The sequence below is a fragment of the Monodelphis domestica genome, chromosome 5 (genome assembly GCF_027887165.1).
Source record: "Monodelphis domestica isolate mMonDom1 chromosome 5, mMonDom1.pri, whole genome shotgun sequence".
Classification (NCBI taxonomy): Eukaryota; Metazoa; Chordata; class Mammalia; order Didelphimorphia; family Didelphidae; genus Monodelphis; species Monodelphis domestica.
The window spans coordinates 27,030,588-27,050,258 of NC_077231.1; the positions used below are offsets into that span (position 1 = coordinate 27,030,588).

Below are 19,671 nucleotides of genomic sequence, written 5' to 3' on the forward strand. Positions count from 1 at the left end.
CCTGCACCCCTCAGCTTTAGAATGCGCGGGGTCCACCCTATCCCATCCCACCTCGATCAGAACCAGACCTAGCTAGATCTAGTCACCTCCCAACCAGTCCTCTTTCCCTTTCCAAAATCCCAGACCCCGACCTACCAACTTCCCTCTCCCTTCCTGCTCGTCCCCCCACCCTCGGGAGCTCCCCGTTAGGCCTGCCCAGCCCTGCCCCCTTTATCCCCAGTTCCTCCCTAGTCCCCGCGGGCGCCGAAGCCCAGTCCCCTTACCTCCCGCAAAGCAGGGCCTCCCTCCTTCCCAGTTCACCGGCGCCTCCCTCCGCCCCGGCCCCTCCGGCTCCACCAGCCCAAATACCTAAACCTCCGTCTACCCAATCGGGCCCGAGCCTGTGTCGAACAGACAAACAGCTGCAAGTCAACCAAATCCTTCTCCTCCTCCTCCTTCTCCTCACCCTGGGCGGCGGCCTAGACCAATAGCAGCTTCTCCCACCCGCCGCCGGAGGCGGGGCTTACGTCGACAACTTCGCCAATCGTCTTTGGGGAGGTGGGTTCTTCCGGCATTGTCGCCAACGGATACGAGACGGAGCCCTGACGGACGAAGGACGCAACTAATAGACAACGAAGCTCCATGCAAATGAGCAGCCATTAAAGAGCGAAGTTTCCGAGATAGGGGGTGGGGCACTGTTAACGGACGTCTGTAGCAACCAATAGAATCTCGACACCCAACGAACCCTTCCTACCTCCTCCTTTCGACTCATAAACATCTAATCAGGTGAGCAATGCGGGGGGAGGATCATGTCAGAGTACTGACCAATCATGTTACGATGTAGTTTGATTGGCAAACGAGGCGGAGCAAAGAGGAAGGCTTCTATTAACCTTCGACCCCCAAGTATGTAGATCCCAGTTCCAGCCTCCCGTGGGAAATTTGCAGATCAACCCTAAATATATCTTACCTAGGAAGATCCTCTCCCTGGATTGGACAGAAGGGGGAGAGATATTCACTTCCGGGGGTCGGGGCAAAGGTCATGACCTCCTTTGCTCGGTCCCTGCCTTTTGAACCTGTATCCTAACGTGGAGAGGCCTTATCCTGGGATTTGAAGGTTAGGAACATACAGATCTGTAAGATTTAAGCTCCGAGGGGGACGGACTCGAGAATCTGTGTGACCCTACTTAGAACAAGGGGCGGGGGTGGCAAGGCGGGAAGAATTGTGCTCCGTTCCGGTTTCCTCCCGCCAGCTTCCAGAGCTGCTCTCTGGTCCTGCATGACCTCAGTCATTTATGTCGGAAGTTCAGTCCTGGTGAGGTCTGCTAGAAGAAGATCCTAGGCCACCTCACCCATCACCCTCCATTCCCCTGAATACCAAGTATAAAGGAAGCAAGCTATAAAACTAGGAACTTTGTTTTAATGAATTACAAACTAAATTACAAATAACATTAACAAGGATTGCTTGTGGGGATAGGAGTGAGGGAGGACACACGAGACCATAGGAAGACAAAAACTTTTTTTTTAAGATTTCCCTTACAAAACCCCCAAAGGTGCACATGGCAGCAAAATTCCTCCCCGATTAAAAAAAAACAAACAAAAAAACTACTACAACCTGGAATATAAATAGTCCTTCTTTCAAACAAATATTCTCTCATTCCCATTGCCCAGGCACAACCTTCCCTTAAAAAGTGTCAGGCATTCTCAAAATGACTTCTAACCCTTAACCCCTGCCCCAGTTTTGAGTTTCCTTCATTGGAGGATAGAAGGCGGAGAGGCCCAACAGTTAACTGAAAGAAACTATAGGCCGATTCCACAAAGGGATGGAAAAATCAAACACCCTCACTCAGGTGAAGTGAAGTAGTCTTAGATCAGAATGAAGAACAATTCTCCCTCTCTTCTCTCTTTGTTCCCATCCTTCACCCTAAGTTCAATTTCTGCCAACTAAGCAGAGGGGTGGCAGATAAGGGAATTAGGGCCATTTTAGTTCTGTGGTGGCCCTTACTTGGACTAGGTTTTCATTCTTTCAGCCTGTGAAGGGAGAAGAGCATTCTTGGGTCCAAAATCTGGTTTTATCTCATTTTTAAAAATTTCACAACAAAGCACACACACAAAACAAAAATACACAATTATTTAAAAGGGGCCCTGTGGAATGTTTTTTGAAAGCTTCCCACCTAGCCCTCTGCTTATAGTAGGTTCTATATGAACAGTAGCAGCAGGAGGATGGGAGGGGTACGCTGAAAATCCTATGTGTCACTCCCAAACTCAGGAGACAATCATCACCAGACAGAAGTCCTAGGTAGGGGGGTGGTATGTAAGACAGTAGGGAGCCCTGAGGTCCTGTCTTGTCCATCCCCCTCAGCATAGATCAGGAGCTGAGGCTGCAGGGTCTGTCTCACTGCTCATGCCCTATAAGGGGGCAGTGAAAGGCAGAGGTTGGCTTAAGTGCACTGAATACTGAATCTCCCTTTCATTTCCTACCATTCTCAATCCCCACCTATCCCAAAAATGGGTAGAGTGGGAAAAGGTGAGAAGGTAAGCTGAGGGGGCAGCCAAAAGTGGCTCTCCCCTGACCCCTATCTAAGTTCAAGCAGCCCAGAGCCAGGCCAGGGCTGATCTACCCTAGAAGGTGAGGATAGGATTGGGGGGTAAGGGCACAGCATGGCTCAGAGTCGCAAGTGGGGTACAGGCTTAGTAACATCCATGAAGAAGGGATGAGTTAGAGCTGCCTTGGCTGAAACACGCTTGTTAGGGTCATAGTGCAGCATTTGCTGGAGGAAGAAAAGGAAATTATTATTAAGAGGTATGTTTGTGGATATGTGGAGGGCCTGAGGGACAAGCTATGAGAACAGATCCCACCTACCTCAATCTTCCACCCAAATGGAATATTTCATAATTCACCATTCCCTATCACTCAACTTCAATTCTTATCCCCCACCTAAACTTTCCTGGGAAACCAACAGGGAAAGAGGAGGCCAACAGAAGCTTCTTCCTTAGGGAATCATAAGATCTTTGCATCCAAGAGACCTGAATTATTCCCAACTCTCCAGGTCAAAGACAGTCTCCCAGAGCAGGGACTCTATTCTAGGACCATGAGGTATAGAGAAAGGGGTTGATTTCTTCCCCTCTTCCTAGCTTACCGATAGCAAGCTCCGTCCATCTTCATCTAGTGGAGGCACCACTTTACTGAAATCTTGTCGTGCCCATTTAGGGAAGCTGGGCTTATAATCAGGCATAGAGGTCACTCCTGGCCAAGCTACCTCATCTGGTGTCCCCAGTGTCCGAAAAATCCGGAACAGCTGGTCAATTTCAGAATCTCCAGGGAATAGGGCCCTACGGGTAATCTGGAAAGTAGAAGAGGGGGACAGGATTGATGTAGGTGAACCTTCCCTGCATACAGAGGAGAGGTTCCCACAGGCAGTGAAAGGTCAATGGGACCCCATGACTCCCCCCAGGGCCCTTCACGGGGTCAGTCACACTGAGCCTGAGACAATAAAGCCCCTTTATTATCTCCATGCCTCCTCCTTCCCTCCCCCAACCATGGCTTTTCAGATCCCCTTAGGCTGGGGTGGGGGGGTTGGGATGGGGGTGAGTGGGGGCCACTGATGTGCAGCAAGGGGATCCCAAGCCACTCACGGGGTGTGGGGTGGGCATTGAAGTCATCCCCCCTCCTTGTGATGCAGCCACTTCTAGATAGGAGTACAGAGGGCAGGGACTGTGTCTTCCACTTCTTCTGTTATCCCCCACAGCACCTAGCACAGTGCTGGGCACACAGTAGGTGCTTAATAAATCCTTGTTGATTGATTGAAACAGGAATATGGGCAAGTGTAAGGTAATGCATTAAGGGACAAATAACCCATATTATATTGTTAAGATGATGGGTTCTGAGCCCTTAGCTCAGTTTCCTCATCTATAAAATGAGGGGGATGGTGGACTAGATGACCTTCAAAGTCCCTTTTATGATCCTACAATCCAGGAAAAGGACCTGGGAATAAGTTCCCAATAAATATTTGTTGCCAATTGGAAAACACTGGGCCAATATGTTGCCTTGGCCAAAAAAGACCTACAAAAGGGCTAGGAGTTGTCAGGGAAGGTATTGATAACAAAAGAGAAAACATTATCCTACCCTTGTCCAAAATCATGCATGGTGCATCTGTACCTGGAATACTGGGTGCAGTTCAGGTCAATGCACCTCAAGAGAGATATCATTGAAACTGGAGAAGAGCCAGAAGGATAACTAAAAGAATCAAGGGGATGGAGGGGAAGGGCTCCCATATGACTAAAATTATTAAGATTCTTCTGTTCAAAAAGTCAAAAGTTGAGAGCACATGCTCCAAGTCTATAAAATAAAAAATGACATAAATAAAGCTCCCTGCATTCTATGCTATTAAAACCAGGAGAGGTACCCTAGGAAGTTGAGGGAGGAAACTACTTTCCCTGGCAGGTAGAAAAACTTTTGGAGTGCCTCAAATAGCTAAAAAAAATTATTTATTTATAAATGAATGGTGACAGAGCTACAGTGGGCTATTAAAAGACATGAGGACTTTAAGGGGCAGGAAGGAAACTATCCTACCATTTGAAGTCACTATCAGGGAAAAGAAGCAAATCCACCAACCCCCATCCCACTTCCACAATACTTCCCTTGCTGAAAGAAACTAACGGAGGGCTGACGGAGCATAGCTCTGAACCAGTGTGGCATTTCTTAGATGTTCTAGAGTTATGAGGTAGAAGGGGATATGTGTGTGTGTGTGGCAGAGGGAGTGAGAAGGGTAGGGATTGGTGAGGATAGGGTCAGGGTCTGCAACATACCATCTCAGCAAAGATACAACCCAGGCTCCATATATCTACAGCAGTTGAGTAGTATTTACAGCCTAAGAGGATTTCTGGTGCTCGATACCACAGGGTTACCACCTGAATGGAAAAGTTGAGGATGTTTACATAGTAGGAATCCAAGCATCTTGACCTCATTCTCTAAAAACTCCCATCCTTCTTGGGGTGGCTTTCCTCTTACTGTTCTTCCCACTGATTCTCCACCCCCCCCCCAATCTTTTCTGACCCCAGATCAGTCAAACTTGTGGTCCTTACATTGACATACAATTTGTTTTATATGTCCCCTCTGTGCTTCTATCCAACTATCCCAGCTTTGTGTCTAGTTAATCTGATTCCATAGTGAATGAGATTGAAGTCTGAGATCTTCCTGGAGTATCAGGGGTTCTTTCCCTCTAATTATTATTATTGTCAATTATAATATGCTCTAGCATAATACACAGATGACATTTATATACCATTTTATAGTTTGTCACCATTTTCCATTGGATTTTCCATTTTATAGAGGAAGAAATTTCCAAACTCCCAAACTTAGCCTCTTCCAAACTATTTCTATCATGTTTCTTCCAATAACCCATGCTCATAACCTCAACATAATCCCTAATTTCTCACTCTCCCTCATCCCAAATATTTAATTAATTGCCAAGTCTTATCACTTCTAAATCTACACTCTCTCTCCCATCTTTCCACTTACATAGCCACCACACTGTAGTTTGGGCCCTCATTACCTTTTGCCAAGATTATTGTAATAGGCTCCTACTTGGTCTCCTACCTCAAGTTCTTCCCCATTTAAATCCATCCTCCATACAGATGCCAAAGTGATTTTCCCAAAGCACAAATCTAATTTCACTTTAGAGGCAGTTGGTGGCTCAGAAGATAGAGTGCTAGACCTGCAGTCAGGAGTTCAAATCTGTCCTCAAACACTAGCTATATGACCCCTACATAAGTCACTTAACCCTGGTTTGCCTCAGTTTTCTCAACTGTAAAATTGGCATAATAGTACCTATCCCTGAAAGTTGTGGGAGCTTTCTTCCCTCAAATGAGATAATCTAAGACACCTTCCCCCACTTAAACTCTAGTAGCTCCTCTCTACCTCTGGGATCACATATCATCTCCTATTTTACTTTTAAAGCCCTTTATGACCTAGCCACAACTTAGTTTTCTGATCTTATTATAATTATTTCTTGTATTGGCCTTCTTGCTGTTTTTAATAGATGACACGTGATCTTTGCAATACCTCTACCCTATGCTGGGAATGTCCTCCTACTCCCCTCCAGCTCTTAAACTCCTTTGTTGTCTTCAAAATTCTGCTTAAGTGACAACTGCAAGAAGCTTTTCTTGATCCTCCCACTCACACCAGTGCCCTTCTCCCTCAAAAAGTTACCTCTTATTTATTTTCTAGATATTCCTTTATGTACACATTGTCTCCCTAGATAGAGTGCAAACTCCTTGAGGTCAAGGAGTATTTTCTGTTTGTCTGCATAGTAGATTCTAAATAAACATTTATTGATTGAGCAACTGAGAACCATAGACAGCAGTGACTCCAGGGAAGATCATTAGAGGGGACCAGGGGCTGAGAGACTCACCTCGTGAGTGTAGGTGCGAACAGGTACTCCAAAGGCCCTGGCTAGTCCAAAGTCAGCCAGCTTGATGGAGCCTTCAGCATTGATGAGGAGGTTCTGGGGCTTGAGATCTCGATGGAGGACTCTGTGAGAGTGGCAGAAGGCTAGACCCTGGAGGAGCTGAAACAGGTAGCTCTGGCAAGAGAGGTAAATGGAAGAAGATGGGATAGCATGATAGGACTTTGAGGCTCTCCTTCCTCATTCACATATAGTCAGTGAAAGGGGTTTGGACTGATGCACTGAAAATAGCTTCCTAGGAAGAACCCTCAGTCCAGTCCTTCACATGCAGGTGGCCACTGGCCCTCCCAAGAAGGTAATTCCTGGCAGAAGATGGGGGGGGGGGGATTTAAGTAAACTGGACTTTGGGTTAAATGAGTCGGCCTACTTCCTCTAGCCCAAACTCTTGCCATCTACTTGAGTTAATAAGGAGTTGCTGACTCAGAGGAGTTTCAACTTTTTTGATTCCCCAGCCTAGCCTAGCCTAGCCCAGCCCAGCCCAACCCTGCCCTGATTAATGAGCTACAACATAAGGCACAAAGGAGATGGGGAGAGAGGAGAAGGAACCTCAATTACTTTTGTTTTAGAGTCCCCTCTCCGCTCAGAACCCAAGGGAAGGAGGGATAGATATGGCAGATGGTGTTATCAAAAAGAGGACAGGCAAAGGCCAAATGGTGGTAGAGAGGCAAGTTACCTTAATGAGGGGCAAAGGGATGCCTGTTAGTGCAGATGCATCCATGAACTTCTTCAGGTCCTGATGCAGAAATTCAAAAACCAGGTAGAGTTTGTTTTCTGTGTGGATCACATCCAGAAGCCTAGAGGAGAGGTCAGGGTGACCAGAGGGAGGGAGGGAGGAAAAAGGGTCATTCCAGGAGGGCCTGAAAACAGGAGAAGAGATGGGGGAATGGGAGGCCCACTCTCTGGGGAAGAACAGATCAACATGACACAACCTTCTCAGAGCCATACTTACTTGACAATGTTGGGGTGATTAAGTTCCTTGAGTAGAGAGATCTCGCGAATGGCAGTACTGGGGACGCCCTCTGTCTCACTTGGAGAGGATGGGGGAGCAGAGAGAGGAGTTTAGCAAGAAGGTCACTCCCCAAAGCCCAGGCTCCCTAATTAGATCCCAACTGCTAACAGAGGCCCTTCCAAGCATCTCTGAGAAGAAGGCAGGGAGGAGATTAGGGAGGGAAGGCCACCCTACAAACTACTCCTGCCCATGCAGGGTGGGGCTCACAGGCCAGGGAGTGGCTTTTGGACACATAAAGGCCACCGTTTCCTCCCTCCCACCAGAGTACAATAAGGTGCTAGAAGTTAGGCCTCTATCTGCTTCTTACTCTGGGGGAAACTGAGGCAAGGGCAGGCTACAAGGAAGAGGTTTGAGGGGGTGATCCTAACCTCCCCCAGTTGGGCCAGTGAAGGTTCAACTGTCATTCTTTTGAAAGAGCAGAGAGAATTCTAAGGTAGGGTAAGAAGGGGAAGACCTGTTGGCAGCTGCTTCCCACCAGTTGGGGTCTCTCTGCCACCCCTCTCCCGCCTTCATCCCTACAAAATCCAACTGCACTGGATCCCACAGGCCATTCTAGAGGTTTCCCCCCCTCTCCCTCAAGTAATCCGTACACCTTCCGGGCATTGTCAGGGGCAATTTTAGGAGGGGGCTTTCCACCCTCTAAGCTCCCTTCTAGTGGGGCTGGGAGACCCCCTCCCAACCCACCACCCAGAAAGCCACGCCACCCTGTCTCTCCAACCCAGAGCCCCACTCCAGAAGAGCCGGCCCTTCCATCTTCCGGTCCCGCCGACCCTTCTCTAGGATGGGGGGCACTCCGGGAAGCCTCGAGGTAGCGGGGTCTAGGGCAGGAGGGGGCCACTCACGTGTCCAGACGGATTTTCTTAAGGGCCACCACTTCTCCCGTCACCTTGTTCTTCGCCTTGTACACCACCCCGTAAGTGCCCTCTCCGATCTTCTCCACCTTTTGGAAATTATCCATGGAGAGCCGGGGAGTGGGGCCGCTACGGCCCAGGACTGGGAACTTGGGAACGGCTGGGAGTCCGAAGAAGAGGAGCCCGACTCTGGAGGCAGAGTTGGAGGGCAGGGGGGCCGGCGCGGTGGCCCGAGCCCGGATGGAACGCGGTGTATCCTTAGCCCCTTGTCAGTCAGTTTCTACAACTTGCAACAATGTTGCCGCCTCCCCCCTCCCGCGCCCGGCCTCCTCCAGAAGCCCCGCCCCAGCTTCCCGCGTTTCACTCGCTCCGCCCCTGAGGCGTCTTATTGGTCTGCGTCATCGAGGGGGTGGGGCCGAGAGCCCCGTCCTGTCCTACGGTCTCCAATAAAACGCTCGAAAGCCCTATCCCTTTCCTCCAGCCTGCCAATTCCCTACCTAGGCCAACTTTTCTTGCCTGAAAGACCTGAGGAATGGTTATTTGAGGGGATGTCTCCTGTCAGCGTCCAGTGATCATTCACCCATCGCAGATCGTCTCCCGGTTCCCAAGGCCACGTTCCTCTCTCGGATCCGTCTCCCCTGCCCTTTGTAGCTTGTGTCCGCAGAGCCCCTCTCCCCGTGGCCTCCTTCCCTGCCTTCACAAGTCCTGATCCCACGAGTAGAATAAGGATAGCTGCTATTCCTATGGTCCTTTAAGGGTTTCCAAGTGTTTTTCACCCGCACACTACAAGAAACCCAACTCCACCACAATAAAACATACTTTGTTTCATCCCAGCCCAACAGCAACTGTGTCTGGCCATTTGTGTTAGTTATTATCTCTATTTTACAGCTGAGGAAATTGAGGCCCGGTTAAGTGAGCAGGTACCCACCATGTGCCACAGGACCAGGCATTGTGCTAGGCCTAGTAAGAGAAAGAATTCGAACTCCAAGTCCAGGTTTGTTTTTGTTTTTTTGTTTTCTTTCTTCCACTGCCCTTCCTTCAGAGGGAGTCCTGAATAGAAGAGAATGACCTTGAACAGAGAGAACTATGACTGAATCTGGGAGATATCCAAGGGGGTGCTGGAGCTGGCTCAAACCAGCTCATGAGAATCAATTGTTAAGTTGTCTGTGTGAGAATTTACACTTCAGGGACCAGCAAAAGCTACAAAATAGGAGCTCAATTAATTACTTTGTAATTAATATCTCAATTTAAGAAAGTGATGGAGAAAATGGTAATAATACATGTTAAACTTAAAAGTGGCAGTCATACTTTTTTCAAGGAGCTGGTTATTAAATATTTAGCAGCATACCACTGTATTGACTATGTTTCTATTATAATAATGGAGGCAGACAGCACTATGGATTAAAAGCTTCCTATATTGTAGTAAGTGTTCAGACACCTGAGTTCAAATTCCCCCTTAGCCTCAGACTTTCAAGCCCTAAATAATTGCCAGTATTTTTTACTAATAATATTCTATAATTAGTAATAGCCTTCGATTTTGTGTAATCCTCACAACAGCCCTGTAGTAAATATAAATAAAATAAAGTAAATAAAAATAAAAAATAAGATAAATTTAAATTAAAAATGGAGTATATATATATAGTCATGATGATGTTGATACAATACTTTACACTCATTGTTTCATTAGATCTCCACAACTCTGTCTGGTGGGCTTGTCTCCTTTTTCTAGAATTGGAGAATCTGAAGAGAATCCAGGTGACATGCCCAGGGTCATACAGCAAGTAAGTATGGGAACAAATCAACTGGCTTAAAAATCAATAAGCAAGATCAATTTCTTCCATAACAGAACTAGAACTCTAACATTCTCACCTGGGGTGGGAGTGGGGGTGTCCCAAATCCCCTCTAATTCCATGGATCTTTCCATCCACTACCTTTGTTTTTTTTTTAACCCTCACCTTCCATCTTAGAATCAACACTATGTATTGGTTCCAAGGCAAAAGAGCAGTAGGGCCAGGCAATGGGGGATTAAGTGACTTGCCCAGGGTCACACAGCTGGGAAGTGTCTGAGGCCAGATTTGTCCTACCCAGCCCAGGGATTCAGGCTACCATTTAATTAACAATGAGCTGAGCTGATTTTGAGAGACAGTGGGGCTCAGAGAAGCATCTAAAAACCTAGTGGGGTTCAGGCTCTAGCATTTTGAGATGGGGAAAAGAAAAGCTTTCAAAGTATTTTCCTACATTCCTGTTTTATTGTAAGATGGGACATTGAATTTCAGCTGGGTTTTGATCCTACAACCAGGAATAGGTAGAAGTATGAATACAGAGGAGAAGCCGCCTTTTCTACTGTCTACTTGAATATATCATGCCATTGTCAGTCACATCTACTTCTCTTCAGTTCTTCCTTTCTTCCTTGGGAATCCAAAGGGAGGAGAAGATAGGCAGGGCTATGCAAATGAGCATCACCCCCTTCTTATATAGGAGCTAGCTAGCACACCAAGCCTCTGGACTGTGGCTTTTGGACTGGCAGAAAGAATGAGAGGAGGCCAGATGATCTGGTTTTATAAAATGGCCGTGACCTGTGTCTTGCTGGCTATGATAGCTGCTGATGGTGAGTCTGAGAATAAGGATGGATGTGTTGGGAGGATGCAGGGATGGGTGGTTTGAGTTGGGACTGAGTATCTTCTAGGCTTGGCTGCCCTAGCCACTTCCCTAGGCCTCTTCTGCCTCCCTGCCCCTATCTATTGAGGAGGACTTGAACACTTAGATTAGATATCCTTTTCCTTTGAGAAATGGGGGGAAATTGAGCAGAAGCATCTCTTAAAGTAGGGAATTTGGGAGTGCTTGTTGCTTAAGTTTTAAGGCTCCAAAGATCAAATTGGGGATTTTGAAGGAAAGTTGGTAGATCAGTTGTTCCTCTCTCTTCTGGTACCTGACACTTTAAGGGCATAGATGGGAAGGAGTCAATTCCCTGGGAAAAGAAGGAAGAGTCTGGGAGCTAAAGATGGTTAAAGAGGAAACCTCTAATTCTTTTGGTTGTGGGAATGGAGCCTGTTGGCTCTGCCTGCTATTCTGGGGCCAGGGAGAGGAAGGCCTGGGGGGTCTCAGCTGAGAATCACATGAAAAGGATCTGCCTGGGGGTTGGAACCTTGTGACTAGGAAGGGGGGGTGGTCTGGAATATCAGAGGCAGCAGTGGGGAGGAGAAAGGAGAAAGGGATCTTATTACTCCTTTTATCCTCACAATGAGGTACTCTATAAACTTATTCTAGGATCCTTCTCTCTACTTCTTAAGCCCCCAGGCCCATTTCCTATCCCTGTTGTCCCTCTGAATCTTGAAAACTGAAGAGACTCCATCTCCTCTAAGGTCTAACCCAGTAGTTCTCCATCTTCTTTTTAAAATATAAGGATAGATTTTTAAAAATAATATTATTAGGGGCTGTTGAGTAGCTCAGTGGATTGAGAGCCAGGCCTAGAGATGGGAGGTCCTAAGTTCACCTCCCCTCAGACACTTCCTAGCTGTGTGACCCTGGGCAAGTCCTAGTCCTTACTGCTCTTCTGCCTTGGAACCAATACACAGTATTGATTCTAAGACAAAAGCTAAGGGTTTAAAATATATATATATTATTAATCTTTTTTCATTGCCTATATTTCCCCCTGTAGTCAACTCCATTCCAGAGAGCCAGCCCTATAACAGAATTTTTTGTAGAAAAAATAAAAGGAGGAAAAAATGAGCACAATGCACATGTACAAACCCATATGTGTGTCTGCATAAACAATTTATATACACATATATGTATATATACATATGCAATGTTCTACATCTGTGATCTCTACAAAGGAGTAGGGGAAGATGTCTTCTCTCTTTTCTTTGGGGCCATGCTTGATCTTCATAATTTTCAAACACTCATTTATGATTGTTTTTGTCATTTCCATTTCCATTGTTGTAATCATTATGTATAGTTTTCTCAGCTCTATTTAATTCATTTTGTGTTAATTCATATAAGTATTTCCACTCTTCCCTGCATCATCATGTAGGCCATTTCTTAAAGTACCCCATTTTCCATTTACGTGTCACCCTTTATTTAGTCATTCCCTGATTGATCGATCCATCCTTGGTTTCGACTCTTCTCTACCACAAAATGTTCTGCTATAGATATTTGGTGAATATGGGGGCTTTCTTTTTCTCAGTGACCTCCACAGTGAGTATGCCTAGTTGTGGAATCTCTAGAACAAGGGCGAGGAACATTTCATTCACATGATTCCTAATTACTTTCCAAAATATTTGTCCTAATTCAGAACGCTGCCAGCAATGCATTTAGAGTGCTCACCTTTTCACCAGCCTTTCAACACTGATTAATCCTATATTTCGTCCCTTATTCCCATTTGTTGGATGTGATATGACACCCCTGTGTTGTTTTGTTTTGCATTTCTCTTATTATTAGTGACTCGGAACTTTCTTTAATATGGTTTTTAATAGTTTGAACTCTTTCTTTTGAAGGAAGCAGCTGCTTATCTATTAGGGAATAGGTTTTGGTCTGATATATTTCTTCTTTTGTTTTAAACATCTAGAACGTTTCATAACCACCTCACATGGTAGCAGTTGTACTATTAGTATCCATTGACTGAAAGAAAAAAGAAAAAAGCTACTATGAATTCAGTAACACTTTCCAATTATTTTCTGTTTTATGTGTAACAGCATATGTATACATTTGAAATGTAGTGATACATAAATTCATGCAACATTATTTCATTGGGTTGTAGCTTTAGAGCTGGAAGGAAACTCAGAGGCAATCTAGTCTAATCCCCTCATTTTTTTCAGATGGGGAAAGTGAGGTCTAAACTCACAAAGGCAAGGAAGGATTTAAACCCAACTCCATGGAATATTTATTTAGTCTATAAAAGGTATATTTGAGCCCTTTTAATATCTCCACTGCCCATGAATTAGAAACCACCAAGAGCACCTATTTGGAACCATTTCAGCCCTATGACTTTGTTCTCCATTGAGATTTTTTTTTAACCCTTATCTTCCATCTTGGAATCAACACTGTGTATCAGTTCCAAGGCAGAAGAGTGTCCAGGGCCAGGCAATTGGGGTTAAGTGACTTGCCCAGGGTCACCCAGCTGGGAAGTGTCTGAGGCCAGATTTGAACCTAGAACCTCCCGTCTCTAGGCCTGGCTCTCAATCCATTGGGCTACCCAGCTGCCCCCATCCATTGAGATTTAAGACAGAAGTAAATCAGATTTATCCAGCCAATTGCGCTACCCCTTCTTCAGCATTCTTCCCTAGAGCATATATTCTCTTGCTTCTCTTCTTCTTCTGGCTCCTAGCCCTGTTGTGTAAAAAACCCTTACCTTCTCTCTTAGTGTCCATTCTAAGACAGAAGAGCAGTATAGGGTTGGGTAGCTGGGGTTAAGTGACTTGCCCAGGGTCACACAGCTGGGAAGTGTCTGAGGCCAGATTTGAACCTGTGCTCTATACACTGTGCCACTTAGCCACCCTCTGTGCCTCTTCTGAGATTTCCCATCCTTCCTAAATGAGAGGGTCACCATCCTAGATACGGTGCCCCACCCCTCGTGGGTAGAGGCGGGAGCTGATCTTAGGATCAGGGGAAAGGGTTCAGATTCCTCTTTTTAGTTTTTGACATGGGCTTATTATTTCTTACTCAAATATGAGTTGTAGGTCTATGGTGATGGATGGTATTTCCACACCAATGAAATCGGGCCAAACAAACCATATACCTACAGTACATGTCAAACCACCACCACCATCACTGCCGCTACTCCTCCCCTACCATCACACCACCACAACTGTGTCTTGTAACCGCTTATTCTTCTTAGGGCCAAGTAAACCAGGCTGGATAGGTGTTAGGAAGCAACCCCAGGCTGATGTCTGGGACCCAAAGCTATATCCAGAGTGGATGGAGGCTGGGATTGAGGGCCCCGACGGCTGGAGAGGTAAGGAAGAGCTAGGGCGGGGTGGAATTAGGAGAGCGGTGAGCAATGGAGCCCAGTTAGAGGGGGGAAAGAGAAAGGGCATGTCGGGGCTGGGATCCCCAATGGATGATCTTTCCATATCCAGGAGGCCAGGTGACCCTAGAGGTCAGTAATGATGCCCCGACTTTGACTGGCGCCCACGTTTCCTTCTCCATCGTCTTGCACTTCCCCCCAAGCCAGCGTGTCTTGCCCGATGGGCATGTTATCTGGGCCAGCAATGGTACTATCAATGGTAAGGAACCCCTCTTTGAGCCTGGGTATGTCTCCCAATAGCCCTGTGCTCCCCAAGATTCTCACTGAAGTCATAAAACGCCCCCTGTGGCTGGAATGCCGCCTCACTGGGCCTCTGGCTTCGCCTTACGCAGACAATGTCTATAACCCCTGGGCTGGAGTAAAGAAGACATTAGGCTTCATCTATGGCCACTTTTTCTTTCAGGGAGCCAGGTATGGGACGGGCAACCTGTCTACCCTCAACGTTCTGAGGCTGCCTGTGTCTTCCCTGATGGGCAACCCTGCCCGTCTGAGGCTGGACCTCATAGGAGCTTTGTCTATGTCTGGAAGGCTTGGGGTAAAAACGATCTTCTCTGAACCTGTCAATATTTCCCAAATCTTTCCCCTTATCACTAAGGACTGTCTTCACCTCTGGGATCATCTTAATCCTGGGCGCTCTTCCCTTGCACCCTCTTCTGCTCTTTCAATCCTGGGATTCCCCCTCCTTTGGCGCCACTCCAGTATGTACCTGTCTTTCCCTCCAGGCTGTGCCCCTGACAGGCCTCAACCCTCCTTTTTACCTCACATGCAGGGCAATATTGGCAAGTTTTGGGAGGCCCGGTGTCCAAACTGAGCATCGAAACCCTTGGGGTCGCTGCAGGCCCCCATACCATGGAGGTGACGGTTTATCATCACCGAGGACCTCGGAGTTATGTGCCCATTGCCAGAGGCTCGTCTGCCTTCACCCTCACTGGTAGGAGCAAAGGACAAAGGATGTGGCCGAGAAGTCTGGGAAGGGATTGCGCCCAAGAGCCAGGGGGCTGGAAATGGGTGTGAGAAGTATTCTGTTGTGGGGACTGAGTCAGAGAACTTGCGCAGAACTGGTGTGGATCGGGAAAAGAAATAGGCTTGAACATGGAGTCTCCCACAGTGACAGCGGTCCAGAGAATATGGGGCTAAGGGGGAGGATCCGGGGAAGTCTTGGGCCCTGTGCCTCACCCCTTCTGACCCCGCGTCCAGACCAGGTTCCATTCTCTGTGAGTGTGTCACAGCTTCAGGCCCTGGAGGCGGCAGAGAAACGCTTTCTGAGGAACCAGCCCTTGAGCTTCAACCTGCAGCTCCACGATCCCAGCAGCTATCTGGCTCAGGCTGACTTATCCTACACCTGGAATTTTGGAGATGGAAGTGGGACGCTCATCTCTCGGGTACCCACTGTCACTCACACTTACCTGGTGCCTGGCCCAGTCACTGCCCAGGTGGTTTTGGAGGCGGCCATCCCCCTATCCTCCTGTGGGACTTCTCCTGCCCCAGGCACTGACCTCCCAAGTACCCAATCCTTGGGCACCACAACTGGAGGGATAATTTCAGAAGCCCCCAGTACCCCAGCTGGAGAGGTGCCGACGGCAGCGGCCCCTACTACCAGGGCCTCAGAGGTGCCGACGGCAGCGGCCCCTACTACCAGGGCCTCAGGGGTGCCGACGGCAGCGGCCCCTACTACCAGGGCCTCAGGGGTGCCGACGGCAGCGGCCCCTGGCACCACAGCCTGGGAATCACCAGCTACAGCGGTGCCTGGGACCACAGTTAAAGAGGGGCCAAGGGCAGGGTCTACAGGCACCACAGCTGGGAGAGTGCTGACTGCAGCACCAACAGATAACCCAGGCGAGGCGATTTCAGTCGCAGACGTAATAGAGGACACAACAGGAGCAGGCCAAACAGTGGAGTCTGTGGATGCACCTGATACCGTTGTGGTAAACCCAGGCACCAGCCCGGCTGTTCCTACAGAGGGCACATCAGAGGTACCCACTGGCCCTTCTTTAAGGCCAGAAGCCACCAATCTCCCTGGAATAACAGGTGGGTACAGTTAGGAATCAGGAATCAGGTCCTTGCCCTATCCCTGCTGAGAGGAGCTAACAGCTTGATCTTAGAATTAAAATGGAGAAGGGAGCGATGGGTGGTAGACTATAATGTGTAGGAAATGTGCCTTTTACAAGCATGCCATTGTTTTGTATTAAATGTGCAGGAATCCCCCCAGCTCTTGATATCCTACCCCAATTGTCTCAAATATCCATCCCCTTCAACTAGTTCATGTATCTGGTTGAGCTGCCCCCCCTCCCCGAAAAGCCCGAGAACTCTTCGGATCCATCCCCCCCCCAACCTTCTTCCCCTACAATACTATCTTAAAGGAGCCTCAGCCCTCCCCTCTGCTGGCACAGCCGTCCTCGCCCTGGTGAAGCGCCAGACCCCCCTGGACTGCATCCTGTATCGCTTTGGCTCCTTTGCTCTCACTCTTGACATTGTCCGTGAGTTCCGTCTGCTTCATTCAGGAGGGTTGGGGTGGGACAGGAGGGAGTCGAGTCTCTTAAAGCCTCAGGAGGGAAAGGCATGTTGGCAAGATCTCCACAAAAATCCTGGGGCTCTGAGCCAGCTCTGACATTGAGGGGACACTCAGACAATGCATCCTTATTTGGAGGAATCGGTTTCTCTCCAGACTAGATAGGGTTGGGGGAGCAGCTTGACTCTGTGAGCCTCAGTTTCCTTGGAGGTTGGAGATGGCCTCCAAGGGCCTTTCCAGTGTGAATCTTAAGAATTCCAATGTCACTGTCTGTCTCCATAGAGGGCATCGAGAGTGCTGAAATCTTACAGGCTGTGCCCGTCAGTGAGGGAGATGCAGTGGAGCTCACTGTGTCCTGCCAAGGAGGGTGAGTGGTCATGGAGGGAATACCAACTCTTGGAAATATGTCATTCCCAGAGACTCACCAGACCTGACAAATAGCACCGATTTGTCTTTGCTCCAGTTCCCTGGAATAAACTGACTCCCTTTTCTCCCACCCCTCCTCCATCTACCACATTCAGGCTGCCTGAGGAAGTTTGCACAGAGGTCTCCTCCCCAGGGTGCCAGCTCCCTGCCCAGAAAGTGTGCCAGCCTGTAGTATCCAGTCCAGACTGTCAGCTAGTGCTACACCAAGTTCTGGAGGGAGGTGCGGGCGTCTATTGCCTAAATGTATCCCTGGCTGATACCAACAGTATAGTTCTGGCCAGTACTCAGCTCATAGTTCCAAGTAGGTATTTGAGGGAAGGCGGGGGGATGGAGATGGTGGTGGTGGTTGGTGGATTTCAAGGAGGGGGCAGTATTAAGAGCAAGGACACCGGGGCTGTGTTCACAGGACAGGAGGCGGGCACCCAGAAGGCTCCCCTGCTGGTAGGCATTATGCTAGCTATTGTGGCAATAGCTCTGGCATCTCTAGTGTACAGGTAAGATGTTTCCCCTTCTACCTGTTGGCCTCTCTGCTCTTCCCCACTCACTCTGCCCTCCATAGAGCTTTGGAACCAAGAGGCAGGTGTGCAGATCCGCCTACCCTTCCTGCCATTGTTTAAGGGACTCTGCACTTGGGGTTAGAGGACCCAGTGTGTCCAAGTTTGCCACTTGGGAGCTGTGTGACCCTGGGCCCACACAGTCCATTTTCCCCTTCTACAATATTAGGAGGCATGATGTCGTGGCAAGGATTTATATCCTGCACCCACCACTTATTAGTCATATGTCTTTGGGCACAAGTCACTTCCCTTCCTTCAGGGGTTCTTCACTTTTTGTGTGTCCTGGAATTGGTGACACCTCCTTCTCAGAATGCACAAAATACAGAGGTCTACAAAAGAAACCACTTATCGCCAAATAGCTTCCAAAGTATATTCTTAAATTAAGGTTAAGAGCCTCTAAACTAACTGAACTCTAAGGTTCCTTCCAGTTCTAAATTCTCATTCGAAAATGAGAATTAACATCTTTTTTTTTTTAATGGAGGCTAGTAGGATTAAGTGCCTTGCCCATGGTCACACAGCTAGCGAGTGTCTGAGGCTGGATTTGAACTCAGGTCTGCCTGATGTCAGGCTGGTGCTCTATCCACTCAGCAACCTAGCTACCCTAAATTTAACAACTTGTATTACCTACTTCATGGGGCTACTGTGAGGATCAGGTGAGAATGTATATAAAGCACTTTATGAGATAAAGTACTACACAAATGTGTTCTTATATTAGGATCTACCATCCCTCCTTCTCTTTCCCCCTACAGATATCCTCCCTGACAAAGGGGAAATATTTTGAGGAAGAAATAAAATAAGGAAAATGCTGGGTAGAGTAAGATTTCCCAGAGGACTGTGGGCTCTGAACATTCAGGCATTAGAGGCAGGAGAATTGTCCTCATGTAGGGCAGGCAGAATGAAAAGAAATAGCCTCAAGACCTACATGGAAATTTATGGTGGTCAGACACCTTGAAAATGGGATAGGTACACCTGAAAATCCCATGTGGGTGGACCAGAGCAACTTCCATCCCTGCTCATCACTGTTTCTCCTCTTGTCACTCTAGGAGGGTGAAACGGGGCTCAGCTCTCCCACAGTCCTGGCTGCCTCAAGGTACTGTTCACTGGCTGAGACTGCCCTCTTCCTTCCATCCAAGACTCAGTGGAGAAAGTAGTCCCCTCCTCAGTGGGCAACAGGTCTGAGAGCCCATGGCATCTCAGGACTATGGATGGCAGAGGAACTCAGATCCTCTCCTCCCTTCTCTTCCCCATAGCTGCCCTGCCATTGCCTGAATTAAAAACTTTGAACCCAACACTGACTCTGTTCTCACCTGCCAAGAACCCAAAGCAGGTTTGGAGTGGAGAATAGGAGTAGAACAAACCTGTGATTTCCTTAATTAACACAAGACGGTCCAGTGAAAAACCAAACCATTTTTTGTCTTCAGATGAGGCACTTTCAATGTGTGTGTTGGGCAGGAAGGGAAGCAGAGAGGGACAATAAATACTGTGAGAGGAAGAAGGCCACCTGAGCTCATGGAGGGAGGAGCAGGAGCGGTAGCATAGATATAGAGGGAGAACCCAAGGAAGTAGAGTGGAGGGGCCGAGGGGGCTTCCCCTCAGGACCCTCCACCTCAGGACCAAAGACCGAAGAAGTTGGATGACCGAGGTGGTGGGCCCATGAGCATGGGCATCTGATTCTTGTGGGTGATCTGGATCTGAAAAGTAAAAGGCCCAGGTTCAGGGGGAAGAAAGCTGGCAGAAGTCCTAGAAGCCCAAGGCCTGAGGCAACAGGAGCTCAGGGGAGACTCTGTAGGGTCTGGGTATGTACATGGCCAAGCAGGGACATTAGGGAAAGGCTGGGAGGGGGACTTGGGTTGG

At 48.0% G+C, this 19,671-nt stretch overlaps 3 protein-coding genes across 15 annotated transcripts in view; 1 reads left to right on the plus strand and 2 right to left on the minus strand.

Annotated features, from left to right (window-relative positions):
* CDK2 (cyclin dependent kinase 2) overlaps positions 1 to 8,635 on the minus strand; it is a 21,325-nt gene extending 12,690 nt beyond the window's left edge. For 2 of the 6 annotated variants that reach the window (XM_056797939.1, XM_056797937.1), the window contains exons 1-7: positions 8,295 to 8,635; positions 7,393 to 7,470; positions 7,117 to 7,300; positions 6,390 to 6,560; positions 4,786 to 4,887; positions 3,613 to 3,768; positions 3,117 to 3,320 (exon numbers count right to left, since the gene is read on the minus strand). In XM_056797939.1, the coding sequence (XP_056653917.1) occupies positions 3,117 to 3,320; positions 3,613 to 3,768; positions 4,786 to 4,887; positions 6,390 to 6,560; positions 7,117 to 7,300; positions 7,393 to 7,470; positions 8,295 to 8,410 (1,011 nt within the window). In that variant the 5' untranslated portion in view covers positions 8,411 to 8,635. Of the gene's footprint in view, positions 1 to 1,376; positions 2,748 to 3,116; positions 3,321 to 3,612; positions 3,769 to 4,785; positions 4,888 to 6,389; positions 6,561 to 7,116; positions 7,301 to 7,392; positions 7,471 to 8,294 lie in introns of those variants that run through there. The other 4 variants (XM_056797936.1, XM_056797938.1, XM_056797940.1 and 1 more) reach the window with 4 other exon arrangements.
* On the plus strand, positions 577 to 19,106 carry PMEL (premelanosome protein). 6 transcript variants are annotated; one of them, XM_056797919.1, is made up of 14 exons: positions 577 to 765; positions 9,192 to 9,297; positions 9,991 to 10,084; positions 10,782 to 10,911; positions 14,140 to 14,256; positions 14,381 to 14,527; positions 14,732 to 14,863; positions 15,098 to 15,259; positions 15,526 to 16,356; positions 16,689 to 16,805; positions 17,120 to 17,204; positions 17,359 to 17,564; positions 17,670 to 17,757; positions 18,861 to 19,106. In XM_056797919.1, the coding sequence occupies exons 2-14, from the start codon at positions 9,233 to 9,235 to the stop codon at positions 18,994 to 18,996; spliced, it is 2,310 nt and encodes a 769-aa protein (XP_056653897.1). In that variant the 5' UTR covers positions 577 to 765; positions 9,192 to 9,232; the 3' UTR covers positions 18,997 to 19,106. The 6 variants fall into 6 exon arrangements, with proteins under 6 accessions (XP_056653897.1, XP_056653898.1, XP_056653899.1 ...); XM_056797920.1 differs by having other exon boundaries at positions 10,033 to 10,084; XM_056797921.1 differs by lacking the exon at positions 577 to 765 and adding an exon at positions 968 to 1,093 and having other exon boundaries at positions 10,033 to 10,084.
* DGKA (diacylglycerol kinase alpha) overlaps positions 18,174 to 19,671 on the minus strand; it is a 14,856-nt gene continuing 13,358 nt past the window's right edge. For all 3 annotated transcript variants that reach the window (XM_056797926.1, XM_056797925.1, XM_056797927.1), the window contains one exon: positions 18,174 to 19,508. In XM_056797926.1, coding sequence (XP_056653904.1) covers positions 19,425 to 19,508 — 84 coding nt within the window. In that variant the 3' untranslated portion in view covers positions 18,174 to 19,424. The remainder of the gene's footprint in view (positions 19,509 to 19,671) is intronic.